This window comes from Melanerpes formicivorus, unplaced genomic scaffold (genome assembly GCF_026170545.1).
Source record: "Melanerpes formicivorus ecotype bairdi unplaced genomic scaffold, bMelFor1.0.p_v2 SCAF_60, whole genome shotgun sequence".
NCBI classification, from domain to species: Eukaryota; Metazoa; Chordata; class Aves; order Piciformes; family Picidae; genus Melanerpes; species Melanerpes formicivorus.
The window spans coordinates 1,377,308-1,394,231 of record NW_027142412.1 but is presented as its reverse complement, the minus strand read 5'-3'; the positions used below and the strand labels follow the sequence as shown (position 1 = coordinate 1,394,231).

The following is a 16,924-nucleotide window of genomic DNA, read 5'->3' as shown; positions in this document are numbered from 1 at the left end:
TAGGGACCCCTCCTGAGGGAGGCTAGGGACCCCCTCAGCGAGGGCACTGCGTTTCAGCCCAGCCCTGGGGTGCTCCAGGGTCCCTTTCTTCCTCGTCTCCCCTTTTAGCCACCTTTGGCTCAATCTCTGCCCCAGGGAAGGCGATTCCAGGCTGCCACCTGGCCACATCCCCTGGCCAGGGTCCCCAGGTGACACAGGCTCGTCAAGGGCCACTGCAGCTAGGGCAATATTTAACCACTTCTGTTTGCTTTTCCACTTTTCCACAAGCAAGGACAGGAAGCGAAGCAGCGACGCAGCTGCCGCTCTGTTTCCAGCCGTCCCTGTCCTGTGCCTGCCCCTTGGTGGCTGTCACCTCCTCCTACCCAGGGAAGCTGAGGCACAGGGACCCCCCTCCTGAGCAGCACCCACTGCCCCAAGAGCCCACATAACCACGGGGACATCAGGGCACATGGCCTCTGCCAGCTCCCACCTTACAAGCACCGCCCCTCGGCAGGGTTTGGACCCCCTGCCCTACCCAGGGCACCCCTCCTAGCTTTTGGGGTGCCAGCACCCCAGCAACTCAGAGCTGCTGTAAGCCAACCCTGTGCAGGCCCCGGGAAGCTGTAGGGGCCCGCAGTGGCCCCCAGCCTTGGTGGGAACCTGGCACCTTCAAAGCGCTGCCGAGCGCCAGCTCATTAATCCCCCAGTAATGACCTCGTTATTCCTAACGAGGCAGAGCGGATCAAGGGAGCTGCCTTAAGAGGATTTTCAACGGGGGTTTTGGGGCTGGGGGGGGAACACAGGTGGCAGAAGAGGGCAAGACAAAAGGGACGAGCATGGTCATCCTGACCTGGGGGGTTAGTGAGTGGTGGGACCTCCCTCCCCCAGCCCACAGCCCAGGCTCCTCCATTCCAGCAGCTCTGCCCCACACCAGGTACCCAGCCTGAACCAGCATAGAAACCTGAGCAGCCTGCACCCCAGAAGAGCCCAACCCAGCCTGGCTGGCTGCATACCCTCCCACTGGGGCCAGGAGGCAGCAGAGAAGCAGGGGGCACCCCCTTAATTTGGGGAGAGAAGACCCCTGTGTGAGCCCAACCCCGATACAAACCACCAGAGAACCCCAGGCAGAGGGCAAAGCACAGCCACCACCACCACTGCAGGCAGACCCTTTATTCTTCACAGCCCAAAGAGCTCACTCCCCTCTGCTCTGCCCCATGGGCCAGCCCCAGGCTCTCAGGAACCCCCCTTCGTGGGAAGAGCCCCCCTTAAGTGCAGGTGTCAGCACCCACGGAGAGGTCCCAGGGCCAGAGCCCCTCAGTGAGGAGAGGGCTCAGCCCCTCACCCAGCACAGATGGCACCACAGGGCTGCAGCAGTGAGAGGCAGAAGCAGAAAGATCCAGGTGGGAGCAGGGGACCCTCACCTAGCACCCAGAGCCAGTCCCCTGGGCAGACAGGACAGTGGGAAGCGCTGTGACCCCCCCTGTCGCTCAGCTGTCCCCCTAGAAGTGTTCCCCACGCGGGGCAGACGCCCACAGATGGGTTTAGCCCTGGTGCCAGCTGCTCAGTCCCAGTGGACCTTGATGGGGTGGAAGGTCCAGAGGTCAGGGTGCCCCATGTGCAGCAGGGTGCTGCAGGGTGAGGTGCTCCAGCGGAAGGGGGGCACATCGTCCCAGGCGGGGCCGCTGGCAGCCACCAGCCCAAAGGTGGGCACCATGCCCGAGGAGGTGACCTGGTACCGAGCAGGGAGAAAAAACAGGGGTGCAAGTCAGCAACACAGCCTGGGGAGAGCTGCTGGAGAAGGGGAGGGGGGGGTGTAGCCCCAAAGAGGGGACCCTCCAGCTTCCCCCCCAGCCCCACCTTCATGTCGGTGCCCCCGTGGCAGCGCTGGCGCAGGGCGGGGAAGGGGTAGGTGCCGTTGGAGGGGTTGAGGTCAGAGCGGGCAGAGATGGCATTCTCAGCATTCTGGGGGGGGTCACAGCCCTTGCAGCGTGCCAGTGGGTCCTGCAGATAGTTGTTTGACCTGCAGAGTGGCCAAGAGAGAGGCATGGGGTGGGGGGGGGGGAATGAAACTTCAGGCCACGGTTTGAAGGCCGTGGTGGTGCGAGGCTGACGGTTGGGCTCGATGATCTCAGAGGGCTTTAGCTTTAGCATAGCTTCAGGCTATGCCTTTAAAACTTTGTTACAGCTTTCCAGGAGCAGAGAAGTAGAAAAATGCAAATAAATCACTGCTGGGTGTGAAAAAAGAAAGCAGAGATAACTCTGAGCAATTTCATTGGAGAGATCTCCACCACGAGACTGCCTGTGCCAAAACAATCCTCCCTTGTCTCATCTCTTCCCTGCTTGCTTTGTTGCTCTGAAGGGAGACTAATCTGCTTCTGCTCGACCTTGGCTGCGTTGCTTTGCTGAAGTCTAACAGCAACTTTTTCTCTACTCCTTTCTCCCTTTTGGACAAGGGAGGGCAGGGGGTTGGGCAGGGAGAATCATAGAGAATCATAGAAGCAATCAATAAGGTTGGTGAAGACCTCAGAGATCATCAAGTCCAACCTATTACCTAATACCTCACACCTCCTGACAACTAAGCCATGGCTCCAAGTGCCACATCCAATCCTCTCTTGGACACCTCCAGGGATGGGGACTTCACCACCTCCCTGGGCAGCACATCCCAATGGCCAATTACTCTCTCAGTGAGAGACAGCTTCCCTGGCCTTCTTCACCAGGGGGGGGTCTCCTGTTGTTTGTTGATTGTAAGTATCTGTAAACATTGTAAATGCTGCATATTTTCACAGTATCACCAAGGTTGGAAGAGACCTCAAGGATCATCAAGTCCCATTCCACTGTAGTGTTGCCTGGAAATACAGCTTTCACAGAATCATAGAATCAATAAGGTTGGAAAACACCTCAGAGATCATCAAGTCCAACCTGTCACCCAACACCTAAACACCTGGAGGTGTTTAGGAGGAGACTGGATGAGGCACTTGGTGCCATGGTTTAGCTGGTCAGATGGTGTTGGGTGGTATGTTGGACTGGATGATCTCAAAGATCTTTTCCAACCTAGTTAATCCTATCCTATCCTATCCTATCCTATCCTATCCTATCCTATCCTATCCTATCCTATCCTATCCTATCCTATCCTATCCTATCCTATGCTAATGTCCTATCATCCTATCCTATCCTATCCTCATATCCTATCCTATGCTTTCCTTTCCTATCCTTTCCTATCCTATTCCATTCCATTCCCTCATGACTAACTAAACTAGGGCTTCAAGTGCCACATCCAATCCTTTTTTGAACACCTCCAGGGATGGTGACCCCACCACCTCCCTGGGCAACACATTCCAATGGCAAATTACTCTTTCTGGGATGAATTTTCTCCTCACCTTGACCCTAAACTTCCCCTGGCACAGCTTGAGACTGTGTCCTCTTGTTTTGTCACAGGTTGTCTGGGAGAAGAGACCAACCCCCTCCTGGCTACAGCCTCCCTTCAGGAAGTTGTAGAGAGCAATAAGGTCTTCCCTGAGCCTCCTCTTCTCCAGGCTAAACACCCCCAGCTCCCTCAGCCTCTCCTCACAGGGCTTGTGCTCAAGACCCCTCCCCAGCCTCGCTGCCCTTTCATCTGCTTCCAACTGAGCCGGTCTGGCAAAGTTAATGCTGGGGGAGGGGGGTGTGAAATTTCAACCCACCAGAGAGTTCTGTAAGAAAGATTATAGTGATGAAAAAAACACCAAAGTCACCCCCACTGAGTGCAGATCTTTGGGGTGTGTGGGGAAGGCACCTCATCAGACGGATCATGGAGTCCAGGTCGTGGACCAGGGTCTGGTTGCGTCGGAAGATCTGGGCGCGCGGGTTCTTGTCGTAGCTGAACCAGTCGCCGTACTTCCTCACCAGCTCGGGGGTCCCACTGGCGTTGTAGATCTCCTCAAAGAACCTGAGGTGGAGGGAGGAAGGGGAACCCAACAAGTCAGCACACAACGGGGTGGGGCAAGGCCAGCATTGGCTGCCCCCTTTCTGGAGCATCAGTGGGGTGGGATGAGGCCAGATGGGGCTCACGGCAGGTTGTAGCTGGCCCAGTAGCCCTGCTGGTACAGCAGCTCCGTCTGATCGGCCACCATCACCAGGCCCCTGCACCAGAAGGGAAGAGCATCAGAGGTGGTGGTGAATGGGGAGGGACATTCTGGGAAGGGAGGCAGACTGGGTAGGGGTTCCCACCCCATCCAGGGGAGCTGAGTGCCCAACACCTGCCTACAAGCATCCGTGGAGAGCCTTTAGCCACACACAGGCAGCTCCTGCCTGCTTCTGCACTCCCACTGCCCAACTCCCACCTGTTCAGCCAGGGCAGATGGGACCCTTAGGGCTTTCCCAGACCCAGGGGGATGGGAGAGGAAACGCTTCCACCACAGAGCCAGTGCTCAGGGAGCCACAGGGGCACTCACGGGATCTGCTCCAGCACAGTCAGCAAGCCCTGCGGCGGGTCTGCTCTCCCTGGCCTGAAAGCCTTGTAGTCCACCACCATCCACTGGTTGTTGTACCTGGCATGGAGAAGGGGGAAAAGCATCCCTCCAGCAGCTGGTCTCACTCCCTTGGGGACATCCCAACGGCCCCCAGGGAGCATCCCTCCCAGGACAAGCTCCCACAGGCCGTGCCACCCCACTCACGTGCCACTGTTGAAGCGCCGGAAGATGGCAGCCCACTCAGGACCGCTGCGGGCCAGCCGGTTGGCCACGATGTTCCTCAGCCACTCCAGGACGCTGCCCTCTGGCTCCAGGTACTTCCACAGCGCTGGGTTGTTGTTCCCGATGGTGGTTTCCAGAGCTACCTGCAGGAAGGGGGAGCAGTAAGGGAGGGGAGTGAAGAGAGGGAGACGTCCCCCAGGGGCCAGACCCTCCCTCACTCACCAACCCGCTGCTGAGGATGTAGAAGTCATCCTCGGAGAAGATGGTGCCAGGGTAGGAGGAGAACACTTGGATGCTGCCGGGGATCTGAGAACTGCCTGGAGGGGGAGGGGGGGATGCAAAAGCAGGGGAGCATCAGGAGGGTGTGAGATGCAGCGCCCCCCAAGCCCAGGCCAGCCCAGGCACGCACCGCCGGCCGAGACGCGGAAGGGCAGTGTGTACTTCTTGATGATGCGCAGCATGGACTGGTAGGAGGTCCAGGTGTCGTGGGCGACCAGGAGATCCTGGTGGCCTGGCAGCAGCTTCAGGAGGGCAGAGCAGGAGCCTGAGCCCAGGACACGGTGTGAGGAGGAGCGGTTCAGAGCAGACTCCAGGTCCTCCAGGTCACCCCCCAGTTGCAGCAGGCTGATGGAGGGGGGATGAGAGATATGGGTTGTCAGGTGGGGTACAGCCCAGCCCAGGAGCCAAGCCAGCTCAGAGCAATCTGCCCATCTGTCTGAAGCATAGGATGCTTCTTCATCCCACCCCAGTGTAGCTGTGAATCCCAGGAGGGCTCCAGCAGCCTGAGCAGAGGAAGGAAGGCTGAGCACAGCAGTCAGGAAGCTGAGGCAGGAGGCTGCAGTGGGTCTAGGGAGGGGGAGAACCCACCTTGGTGCCATCCCACCCCAGCAGCAGGGGACAATCACCCAGAGGAAGTGGGCAAGGGGGACTGGGTATTTCTGGACATCCAGGACTCATCCCCATGGCCATCCCCAGTACCACCTCAACCCCTGGGATGCCCACCCCCCACTCCCCATCACCTCTGAGAAGGAGCTTACAGGAAGCCAAAGGGTGACAAGGTGAACCTGCCCTGGGGGAAGTCCAGGCGCCTGTTGTAGCTGTCCTCCAGCCCCTTCAGCTGCAGCAGGGCCAGGTGCACCTATGGGGACAGAGCTGGCACTTGGCTCCTGCTGAGGGGAGCGATTCTGGGAGGTGGGCTCTCCCTTCCCCCATCTTGGGTGGGTCTCACTAGGTCTGGTGGGTCAGATTGGGAGGCACAGGGGAAAGCTTCACTGTCAGCAGGGTTGTGACTCAGCACCAGTGGCCTGGGAGGGGGCCAAACCACCCTCTGTGCACCCCAGCAGTGGCACATGAGGCTCCAGCAGATAAAGTCACAAGTCAAGGAGGATCCATGGCAGCCACATCCCTGTCATCCTGCCTGGAGCCTGGCCAGGACACTGGACACCCCTTGCTGTCCTGCCCCTCCTCTTGACTAAAGCCTCAATTAGCCCCGGGGGCTGTAGGAGGTGCTTCCCCTGGGTGGGGGTGCCCCATCCTCACCTGATGCCAGTACTCAGGATCCTGCCCCTTCCCCATCTGCTCCTCCATCCAGCCCAAGTTGGCCTCCAGGTAGCTCCGTAGCTTCTCACAGTACTCGCTCTGGTACTTGAAGGGGCCACAGTAGCCCACCATGGTGTTCATCCAGTGCATGTACATCAGCTGGGGGACACGGTGGGGAGGTCACTGGTGGGGGTCAGCCAGGAGAGAGGGAAGGGACTGCATACAGCCCTCAGGGCCCCAGCTTTGCAGTGGTCACCTCTTACCTGCTCAGAGACAGCGGCCTCAGCAAGCCCAGCAGCATAGGCTTGCAGGCTGTCATTGTACGAGGCGTTGGTGGTCACCTCCAGGAAGGCCCAGCTGGGAGGACACAGACATGGGTGGGTCGCGGACACGGGTGGGTCACAGACATGGCAGGGACACGGCGGGATATGGACAGGGGGTGGGACACAGGCCAGAGACACGGACAGGTCACAGACATGGATGAGTCACTGATAGGGGAAGGACGGACAGGGGTAGAATACAGAGGGACATGGAGACGGGTGTGACACAGAGATGGGTGTGACAAGGACACGGGTGGGATGGATGCCCCATCAGCCACGTCTCCCCCGAGGCCGCCCCCACCACCCCATCCCCACTCAGCTCCGTGCGATGCCCCAGCCTGTCCCTTCCCGGAGCAGCCCAGCCCATCCTTACCCGACGGTGTGGATGCGATCATCCAGGCTGGCCCAGGCAACAGCGGCAGGGTGGCGGCCGGGCAGGACGCGGAGCCGCTCCGACCCGGGCTCCAGCACCACGGAGACATTGCGGGACAGCGGCGGGGAGGCGGCGGCTGCGACAGTCCCGGATATCGCAGCGGCCAGGGCGGCCACCAGCACCCCCCGGAGCATGGCCACCGGCACCCCCCGGAGCAGCGCCATGGCGAGAGGGGGGCGGGGCTAGATGGTGACCACGCCCCAGCACGGATGAAAGGGCGTGGCTACAGTAAGGCTACGCCCCCACAGAGCCGTTTACGGAGAGCTGTCTGTGGGCGAGGCTAGAAGATCACCACGCCCCCATAGGGCGTCAGAGCTGGATAGCGATTGGGTGGAGTGTGAGCGGGGGTGGGACTAGAGTATATTCCCGCCCCCGAATCGCCATGACGGGGCGGGGTATTGGGTAAGGGGCGGGACGACGCGAGAGACACGCCCCCCGAGAACAGCCGCCTTAGCTGCGGCCGGGGAGGGGGGGGCAGTGTCCAGCTGCACAAACACTCTCTTGCTCCCTCCCGTCCCGAGCTCCTCACGCATATATCCACGCCTCCGTCCCTCCCCGACCCTTCCTGCACACTCAGCACCCTCCCTCCCCACTTCCACAGGAGCTGAGCGCCCGTTCACACACGCACCCCTCCCTTCAACCATTCCCCACCGTTCCAGATCACACGTGTCCCCTCCGCCGAGGGGTAACCGGCCCTGTGTTTCTCGTGGGGTCGTCTGTGAGGTCCAGCCTCTTGCTGGTCCAGCCCATGGGAAGTGGCTCAGTGACACTGGGGGCAGCGTCCCAGCTCCGGCACAGCACAGCCTCGCCTTGTGCAATCACGTCCGGCGCCTGTTTATTGCCCTCCCTTTCACCTATGAGGGGCAAAGTTCCCCGAAGCAAGGAGCGTCCCAGTGGAGCAAGGGCAGAGGGTTTGGAGCTCCACCCCTCGTGACATCACTGTGAGGTGCATGAAGTCCCCATGGCCTGGATCTGTATCACCCTCACTTGTGTTACCCCACATCCTACCACAGCCACCTGGCTGAGGCCTGACACACTTGTGCCATGCCACACAAGCGCACGCCAGGCAGCACCAAGGAGGGACATGGAGCTAAGCCCCAGAGCCTAGACTGAGCCAACACACCCAGTGGGTACTGAGCGTGAGGGGACTCAGCTTAGAGGGTAGGGGAGCTGCTGGGGCACTGTGCCAGGGTATGTGCTGGTGTCTGGCAGGGACTGGTAATGCCCCTAATTGGATCAACCTTGGAGCAGGAAAAGGTGTCACACGCCTGGGGCTATTCTGGGCAGGACAGCACCCCAAAGGCACTGCTTGCACCGGCACGTGGTGTGGCCCAGCATGCCCCACCAGCTCCCAGCTCCTGCTGGTTAATATGCCAGTATTGTCCAGTGCCCACACATCCCTTCTCCTGCGCTGGGTGCTGTACAACAGTGCACCAGCCACCTAGACCTGGCTATGCACTGGGATGTGGGTGCAGAAACCAAAGGGAGAGCACAGTGCACGATCAGGGACATGAGCCACACGCCAAGCACCAAAATTTGCCTTACAACCAGAAAAACCAGCTGAGCAGAGAGCAGCCCTGGGACAGTGGGCTGGGGGTAAAGCCCAGGACAAAGCTGGGGCTCTGCCCTATGCCCCAGGCAATGGCCTTGTGCTGCTGCCTATTAAGTGCCAAGCTCAGAACTAGGCTCCTGTTGGAGACCCTCCTAACTGGGCACTGCCTTTGAGTACTTTCATTCCTTTACCTTCTCCCTGGGGAGGAGTGCAGTCTGTGACTTCAGTGACAAACTGGCCAGAGTGGGAAGGGGACCCTTTAATCCCATAAGGTTCTTGGGACCACACTGACCTTGACTAAGTCCTCCTGTCATCATCCCCAAAACCCTGGTGTGGGGTCTTGCAGGGCTCGGGACAGCAGGATGTACTGGGGCAGGATACACCGGGGGCCACCGGCGCTCGGGAACACACCGTGCTGCTCCTCGGCCGTGCCTGTGATGAGCTGGCCCCGTCTCAGAGGGTCACCCCAAGCAGGGGCTAGGTGGGCACATCACCCAGAGTGGGCGTCCAGCCTCTGTTGTGCCGCAGCCCGCGGGCACCGGGCAGAGAGCGGGGACGGTACGAGGGGGACGGGGCAGAGACACCCCCGCCGTGCCCGCCGCCCTGCCAGCCCCGGGTAACAAAGTGTCGCTGCAGCTTTAAGAGCGGAGGGTGGCGGCCCCTTTAAGGCACGGGGAAGGAGGGGGAGCGGGAGGGATCAGCTGCCCGCGCACGACAGCGGCGCCGCAACGGTGGGTCCGCGGGGCGGGTGGGGTCCCCCAGCATCTCCCCCAACATCCCCAGGCCCGGGAACCCCTTACCCACCCCGGGGTCGCCAGCCCCCGCCGCATCTAGCTCTCCCTGCTTTGGGGGGGGAGGGGGTGCCCCGTGGGTCCCCTGGTCCCGCGGGGTTGGGGGACGGTACCGGCTCCTCTCGTGTCCCACTACCCCTCTCTCCCTTTGCTGCTGGGGCTGAGTCCCCACGGTGGGGCCGCGGCGGGGCTGCTCGGCCTGACGGAGGGTGGCTTTGCCCCTTTTAAAGAATTATTAATAATAATAATCTTTACATTTACAATTTTAAACTCTTTAATTTTCACCTCTCCTCTGCCTTGCCCGGGGGAGCGCGGGATGGGGGGGGGGCCGGGAGTTGTCCTCTCTCCCCCACCCCGGGAGTCGCTGCCAGCAGTAGGTGCCCTCCTAACCGCCCCAGCCATGGGGCAGGGTACCGTGGGGCAGGGTGCCATGGGGTCGGTCGGGGTGCTGAGCCTGGCCGGGGTGCTGAGCCTGGCCGGGGTGCTGGCGGGGGACAGCGGGGTGCAGCCAGCCGGGATCCCGCTGCCGCTGGACCTGGGACGCACGGTGCCCCCCGGGAAGGATGCTCTGAGCCACAGCCGGAGCCCGGATGTGAGTTTGGGGGCTGTGGTGGGGTTTGGGGGGCGGTGGGAGGGATGTGGGTGCTGCCGGAGTGGTGGAGTCCCATCCCGTCCTGTCCTGTCCTGTCCCTGCTGTCCCAGTCATCGCCATCGCAGCTGGGATCTCACCAGGATTTCCTGCGCTGATGCTTTTCTCCTCCAGAAACCTCCCCGCCTGCCAGCCCGGCGGCTTCCCACGGCCGGGGCTGGGTGGGGAGCGGTGCGGGGCCCTTGGGGACAGGGATGGGGACAAGAGCTCGCACCCCCGCTGGCCCTGGCAACAGCCCTAGACCCACGTCCAGGTAGCACATATGGGGAAACTTGAGTCAGGGTTGGCAGTGACTCACTAAAAGTAGCTCATCACAGGGGTGGTGTCACCCGTGGGGTGTCCGACGGCAGCGCTCACTGGAGGGTGGTGGATGCCGGGGGTGGGGACAGGGCTCGGGGTGTCCAGTCGAGTACCTCAGGCTCTGCCCCACAGTGCCGGGAGGTGCGGAAACAGAACAGCTCCGAGTGGTGCCGCTTCATCCGGAGCAGCCCTGACTGCCACCTGGAGGGGGGCTTCCTCGACTACCTCAATGGGGTCTTCTGTGTCTTCCCTCCCCGACTGCTGCCCCTGGCTGTCACCCTCTATGTAAGGACAGAAGTGGGGGGTGCTCTGCTTCGGGGGTGTGGGGTGGGCGCCCCACTGACTCCTCTCTTTGCCATCCCTGACACCCAGGCGCTCTGGCTGCTGTACCTGTTCGTCATCCTCGGCGTGACAGCGGAGAAGTTGTGAGTAGCCCCATGGAAGATGAAGGTCCTCGGGGTGAATGGGGAGCCCCATGGTCCTGGAGCAGCCTCGTGGGGCCTGAGCAGTGCCATCACCTCCCCTTTGCCTCATTCTCTGCCCTTTCAGCTTCTGCCCCAACTTGTCGGCCATCTCCACCAACCTGAAGCTGTCTCACAATGTGGCAGTATCCTTGGTGGGTCCTGTGAGACCGTGGCTGGGGATGGGGGCTGCAGGGACAGGGCAGGAGGAGGTGGCTGTGATGGGCTCACTTCGTGTCCCTTGGGCAGCGGGTGAGGAGGAACCAGTTTGGAGCAGGAGCCAGAGGCGGCAGTGGGGCCAGCTGCTGTGGGCTGGTACTGGGAGGGAGTCCTGCAGTGGCTGGAGTGGGCAGGTACCCCATGTCCCCACGGGGGTGAAGCCACTAGGTCTTTTCCTTGACGTGTCCTCTCCATGGTGTCACCTTCCTGGCCTTTGGCAACGGAGCACCGGATGTCTTCAGCGCCGTGGTGGCCTTCTCTGACCCCCGGACGGCAGGGCTGGCCATTGGGGCCGTCTTTGGTAAGGAGACCTCCAGCTGGCACTGCTGGCACATGGAGGGTGGCAGGGAGGCCATGGGGTGTCCCCCACTGAGAGACTGGTTGCTCTGGCAGGTGCCGGTGTGTTCGTGACCACAGTGGTGGCTGGGGGCATCGCCCTGGTCAAACCCTTCACGGCTGCCTCCAGGCCCTTCCTCAGGGATGTCATCTTCTACATGGTGGCTGTCTTCCTCACCTTCATGGTCCTCTACTTTGGGAGGATCACGATGGGAGAGGCTCTGGGTGAGCAGCCGGGAGGCTGGAGCTGGGCAGGTGGTGGGAGCAGCCTGGCAGTGCCATGACCCCCTCTGGTGCCCCCCACCCCAGGTTACCTGGGGCTGTATGTCTTCTATGTCTTCACCGTGGTGCTCTGCGCCTGGCTTCACCGGCGGCAGCGGCAGGAAGGGCTGGCCCCCCCTGGATCCTGGGAACCAGGTAAGGACTGCCTGGCTGAGCTGGTGGGACCCCCAGCATCCCGGGGGGCTCCCCAGCACCCCCACTGCTCTCCTCTTCCCCCTAGAGGCGCCAACAGATGCTGAAGAGCAGGAGTCCTCAGGCACAAACAGTGGGGACTATGGTACGTTGCTCCTGATGGGCTTGGGGTTGGCTCTGCTCTGCCCTCGAGGGTCCCATGGACCAAACTCACAGGGTGGCTGTGGCCAGGTGCTACCCTGGGGCCATGCAGGTGACCTCAGCCCCGTGCTGGAAGGCTTGGGGGGCATACTGGGGAGACTCTCCCCTACTCAGCCCCCATGATCCCCAGCAGGCGAGGAGTACCGGCCCCTGCTCCCCGCCCAGGACACCTCGCTGCGCATCCTCGCCGCTGCCCTCAGCCCCTTGGACTACCGCAAGTGGAGAAGGAAGCCCTGGTACTGGCGGCTCTTCAAGGTCTTCAAGGTGAGCAGGGGGAGATGTGAGCTGGGAGGAGCTGCCATGCCAGACATCCCACTCCCTGCTGGCCCTGGGATGGTGTCACCCCAGGCTCTGCAATGCAGATGGTGGGACAAGGACAAGCAGGTTGGGGACAGGCCATGGGGCACCTCCTGGGGTGCTCCATCTCTGGGGTCCCCCATCCATGCTCACAGCTGCTCCTCTCAGATGCCTGTGGAGCTGGTGCTGCTGCTCACCGTTCCTGTTGTGGATCCTGACAAGGAAGACCTGAACTGGAAGAGACCCCTCAACTGCCTGCACATCCTCACCAGTCCCCTGCTCTGCATCCTCACCCTGAAGTCAGGCACCTGTAAGAGCCCTGGACACCCAGGAAGGGATGGGACTGAGAGAGCCACCAAAGCCTGGGCACTGCAGGAGCCCCCTGGAGCTGGCACCTCATCTGGGGAGAGAAGGACAAACCAGTGACAAGTCAAGCTGGGGGTCTCTGGTTTGCAGCTAGATGGCTCAGTCCTCCCATCAGGGGTGGGGGTTTGGGCCCCCCAGCAGCCAGGTCCTGGGGGAGAAATAGGGCAGGCCTGCCCTACTCAGGGAAACTGAGGCACAGAGGGGAGCAGCACCATTAGGGCTTAGAGCAGAAGTGCCTTTAAGAGCAAAGCTTTCTCTCATACCATGAATCTGGTCAGTTCTGCCCCACTGATGCCCCCTTTTCTCCACCATGTGCCAGATGGGCTGTACCAGATCCAGGGTGCCTTCCCAGTCTGGGGACTGGTCATACTGATTGGCTTTGTCCTGGCCTTCATCACCTTCATCACCACAAGCAACGATGAGCCACCCAAGTACCACTGTGTAAGGTGCCCCTCAGCCCAGCACACTGCAGGTTTGGCTGAGAGTCCTGGGAGCAGAGCAGGAGCCAGGACCTCTTTCCTGGTTCCCAGTGTCCCTAGGAGGGACATGGCTGGCTGGAGGGTGCAGCTAACCCCTCTGCATGGCAGGTGTTTGCCTTCCTTGGGTTTCTGGCCAGTGCCATGTGGATCAACGCTGCAGCCACGGAGCTGGTGAACATCCTCCGGACCTTGGGCATCATCTTCCAGCTGAGCAACACCGTGCTGGGCTTGACACTGCTGGCCTGGGGCAACAGCGTCGGTGGTAAGGGCTCTGCTGGGTCCCAGTGCCACCCCACAAGGTGTACCCATCCTCCTGGCATCTCCTAAAGTCTCTCCTTCTTCCTCTGCAGACACCTTCTCCGACCTCACCATGGCACGGCAGGGCTATCCCCGCATGGCCTTCTCTGCCTGCTTCGGGGGCATCATCTTCAGTATCCTTTGGGTGCCAGGAGAAGGTGGAGTTGGTGCTGGTGGGGTGACACTTGGGGCAGGTGCTGCCCAGGGAGAGCCTCTGCTTCGGGGGAAGGCCTAGGAAGGATCCATCACAGAGTCCCGGGGATGTTGGTAACCTCCTCAGTGCCTGCAGGGCGTGGGGGAGCTGGTGTGGTATTTGTGAGCCACAGGAGCTGCAGGGCTGGAGCCAGCAGCAGCCTCCTGTCCCCAAGGTGCAGGGTTTGGAATGGGGTCTGACAGATTTGGCACCTGCCAAAGGGAAGGAGGGGAGGAGGTTGCACCACTCCCCAGCAGGCTTTGGATGCTCCCTAAGCCAGGCTAAAGCTTCTCCTCCTGGAGTGCTCCAGGCTGTACTCACCACAGACAGTAAGGATTTGGGCTGGGCAACAGCCATGGGGTGCAGACAGACAGACAGGGAGGGATGTGGTCAGCTCCATTGCTCCCCTGAGGTCCCCTGTGCTGTGTGTCCATCCTGAACGTGTCCCAGACATCCTGGTTGGTGTGGGACTGGGCTGCCTGCTGCAGATGACCAGCAACCAGCCAGTGGTGAAGGTAAGGCTGCCCCAGCATGGTGACAGGGGTCAGACTGGCTGCAGGACCCCAGTGTCACTCCACATCACTCTCCCTCTCTCTGGCAGCTGGAGCCTGACAGCCTCCTGGTCTGGATCCTCGCTGGGGCCCTGGGGCTGAGCTTGGTCTTCTCCTTCGTGTCTGTGCCAGCGCAGTGCTTCCAGCTGGGCAAGGCATATGGCATCTGCCTCATCCTCTACTACCTGGCCTTCCTCTGTGTGGCCCTGCTGACCGAGTTCAGGGTGATCCATCTCTCCACCCTCTGACCAGCAGGACACGCACAGGCAGCCCTGGCTCTCGCTCTGCCTCCCCACCGGATCAGGGCCTCGCTGTTCCCTTTCCCTGTCCCTCCCACGGGAGCGAGGGCACCTCGACCTCAACCCCACCACATGCTGGAGGCACCACATGCCAGCCCAGCCCTTGGCCTTCACTTGCTGGAGGGTAGGAGCCTGGCTCTGCTTTGGGAAGGGAAAAGGAGCTGTTAGTCCTTAGCTATGTCCTGTCCCTGCTCTGTATAATCTGTTTTAAGGGTGGCTCTGAGCTGGGGTGAGGTTAACACCTCTGCTTCCTCCAGTCCTGGGGGCAAGGCCAGAGAAGAAGGCAGCTCCAGCCTGTGGTCACAAAAGGAGAAGGTTTTTACCTCTTCAACCTCTTCCACTTTCCCATCTGCATCCTGGCTGCTCTGGGACAGGGCTAGGGCAGCTGTGCTACATGGGGGAGCTCTGTGAAGGGCTGGGCATGAGCTTGTGGGTGCAAGGGACACGATGTGTTCACACCACCCTTGCAGCAGAGGCAAAGTGAGATGGGGTTAAGGTGAGAAAAAGCAAGCAAAGCTGGAGGGGGGAGGAAAGAATATAACCTCAACAAGGGAGGCTGTTTTCCCCTGCCTGTTTTTTTTAAGCTGTTTTTCACCCTGAGTTGCAGACCCTACTTTTCTCCTCCTCCTTGGAGGGATAGAGCTGTAGGAAAGGACTTGGAGGTTTCCACACAGTGTTAGCCTCTGGCAAGACTAAGTTTAGGCACTGTAAAAAAAAAACCAAAACCACCCCGAACCCAAACAACCAAAAAAACCCCAACCCAACTGCAATAAAAAAAAGCCCCAAACACAACCCCAGCCTTGACTTGTGCTGTTTGCTGGGGGCTGTTTTCTCCTGCTCTCCCCCTAACCCTGCACCACGCACCCTAACCCTGCGTGGTGCCTTTGGAGGGCAGAGGGAACTCCGGAGCTGAGGCAGCAGCACGGAGGGGGCCGGGGGTGGGCTGACAGCCGTGGCCGTGCCGAGTGTGCTTTTCCCAGGGGTTGAGGGAAGTGGTTTCCCTCCACGGTGCCCGGCGGTCGGTTTCTCAACAGCAGTCACATGTGTGACTCGGTCGCTTGGGCGCAGGGTTGGGAGCTGCGGCGTCGGGGCGGCGCTGCCGTGGGGTCGGGGCGGGCGGTGAGGAGCACTGCTCAGCTCCCCGGGGAGGAGGACACCGCTGGGGCAGACCGGAGTCGTGGGGAAGGGCCACAGTGCCGGGGGGGGATGCAGAGAGAGGGGGCTGGCTGCCGCTTCTGCCTCCTGGCAGAGGGGCTGCAGGGCTGAGGCTGGAAGCCAAGCAGCCACGTTCCGCTCTGCGGGCACAGAGGCAATGTTTCGCAAGAAGCACAACGGCCAGACCTGGTTCCTGCTCCCTCCCAGGGGTGCCAGCAGCCTCCTGGGCCTGGGTCATTTCCCCTTTTTCTAGCCAGACACGGGCTTTTCACAGCAAGCAACCCTCCCTGTGCCTGCAGCTCTGGGCTCTGCCCACAGAGCCAAGAACTTGCTCACAGGCTGCTGGCAGGTGCTGGAAGGGTCGGGGGAGACAAGCCCTGCTTCCATACACACACAGCAGTAGAAGCATAGACCGGTTTGGGTCAAAAGGGACCTCCAAAGGTTACCCTAGTCCAACCCCCCTGCGGTCAGCAGGGACATTCTCCACTAGTTCAGCTTGCTCAGAGCCTTGTGGATCCTCACCTTGAATATCTCCAGGGATGGAGCCTCAACCACCTCCCTGGGCAACCTGTTGCAGTGTTCCACCCCCCTCATGGTGCAGAACTTGTTCCTAGCATCCAATCTAAACCTGCTCTCCTCTCATTTCAAACCATTGCCCCTCAGCACTCCAGGCCTTTGCAAACAGTCCCTTTGCAAGCTTCTTGTGGGCCCCTTCAGGTACTGGAAGGCCATTATTGGGTCTCCCTGGAGCCTTCTCTTCACCAGGCTGAACACCCCCAGCTCCCTCAGGCTGTCCTCACAGCAGAGGTGCTCCAAGCCCCTGACCATTTCTGTAGCCCTTCTCTTGGACCTGCTGCATCAGGTCCATGTCCTTCCTGTGTTGAGGGCTCCAGAGCTGGATGCAGTAGCCCAGGTGAGGTCTTACCAGCTGCTTGGCATAAAGTGAAGAAGCTGGAAACCACAGCCAATAAACCAGCACAGAGGTACAGGGTCAAAACAAACCAACCAACCAACCCATTTCACCTGAAACATTGCACCAGGGAAGCTTTAAAAGTCCTAAGTTTGAAAGTATTATCTTAATGTTTAGGGGAAAAAAACCCTGGCAAGGGGATGGCAGAAGGAGAAACCAGGCCCTTGCAAAGTCCAGCAGCATGAATTCAGAGGAGCTCAGCAGGGCCATGCGTGCAAAATATGCCCAGGCAAGCAGCTGGCACAGGAGAGGCAGGGCAGGCACAGCTCCTCCTCAAAACACTGTGGCAACTCCTCAGCTGGGGCTGAGCCCCACTGCTGGAATAACAGGGGAAAGAAAGAGGAAAGGAAGCTGCAGGCCTTTACAAAGCTGAGGAGGATCTTCCCCTCCCCTTCCCTTCCCCTTTCCTTCACTTTTCCCTTCCCCTCTCCTTTTCCCTTCCCCTCTTTTTCC

General features: G+C 60.6%; 2 protein-coding genes across 3 annotated transcripts; one reads left to right on the top strand and one right to left on the bottom strand.

The window, feature by feature from the left end:
* Nucleotides 1–1,134: 1,134 nt before the first annotated feature.
* Nucleotides 1,135–7,128, bottom strand: PLBD2 (phospholipase B domain containing 2). Its single transcript, XM_068161780.1, has 12 exons — nt 6,882–7,128; nt 6,452–6,545; nt 6,189–6,347; nt 5,687–5,787; nt 5,059–5,273; nt 4,872–4,966; nt 4,632–4,792; nt 4,410–4,505; nt 4,027–4,098; nt 3,752–3,904; nt 1,837–1,999; nt 1,135–1,708 (listed from the first exon to the last, which is right to left on the bottom strand). The coding sequence occupies exons 1-12, from the start codon at nt 7,103–7,105 to the stop codon at nt 1,541–1,543; spliced, it is 1,701 nt and encodes a 566-aa protein (XP_068017881.1). The 5' UTR covers nt 7,106–7,128; the 3' UTR covers nt 1,135–1,540.
* A 2,065-nt stretch (nt 7,129–9,193) lies between these two features.
* SLC8B1 (solute carrier family 8 member B1) lies at nt 9,194–15,138 on the top strand. Of its 2 annotated transcripts, none has more exons than XM_068161773.1 (15): nt 9,194–9,876; nt 10,366–10,518; nt 10,606–10,658; nt 10,783–10,841; nt 11,110–11,214; nt 11,307–11,474; nt 11,559–11,666; nt 11,752–11,808; nt 11,998–12,128; nt 12,330–12,471; nt 12,847–12,968; nt 13,115–13,268; nt 13,357–13,437; nt 13,947–14,011; nt 14,098–15,138. In XM_068161773.1, the coding sequence occupies exons 1-15, from the start codon at nt 9,601–9,603 to the stop codon at nt 14,293–14,295; spliced, it is 1,872 nt and encodes a 623-aa protein (XP_068017874.1). In that variant the 5' UTR covers nt 9,194–9,600; the 3' UTR covers nt 14,296–15,138. The 2 variants fall into 2 exon arrangements, with proteins under 2 accessions (XP_068017874.1, XP_068017873.1); XM_068161772.1 differs by having other exon boundaries at nt 11,995–12,128.
* Nucleotides 15,139–16,924: the final 1,786 nt, after the last annotated feature.

What these genes read in the sequence shown, in the direction of transcription:
- PLBD2 (XM_068161780.1), bottom strand. Translation starts at nt 7,105, where the DNA reads ATGGCGCTGCTCCGGGGGGTGCCGGTGGCCATGCTCCGGGGGGTGCTG. An exon ending in AGGCCGCTGTCTCTGAGCAG is followed by an intron (nt 6,348 to 6,451) that starts GTAAGAGGTGAC and finishes CGTGTCCCCCAG; the next exon opens with CTGATGTACATGCACTGGAT. An exon ending in ATCCTGAGTACTGGCATCAG is followed by an intron (nt 5,788 to 6,188) that starts GTGAGGATGGGG and finishes CTGTCCCCATAG; the next exon opens with GTGCACCTGGCCCTGCTGCA.
- SLC8B1 (XM_068161772.1), top strand. Translation starts at nt 9,601, where the DNA reads ATGGGGGGGGGGCCGGGAGTTGTCCTCTCTCCCCCACCCCGGGAGTCG. An exon ending in CACAAACAGTGGGGACTATG is followed by an intron (nt 11,809 to 11,994) that starts GTACGTTGCTCC and finishes CATGATCCCCAG; the next exon opens with CAGGCGAGGAGTACCGGCCC. An exon ending in AGCCACCCAAGTACCACTGT is followed by an intron (nt 12,969 to 13,114) that starts GTAAGGTGCCCC and finishes TCTGCATGGCAG; the next exon opens with GTGTTTGCCTTCCTTGGGTT.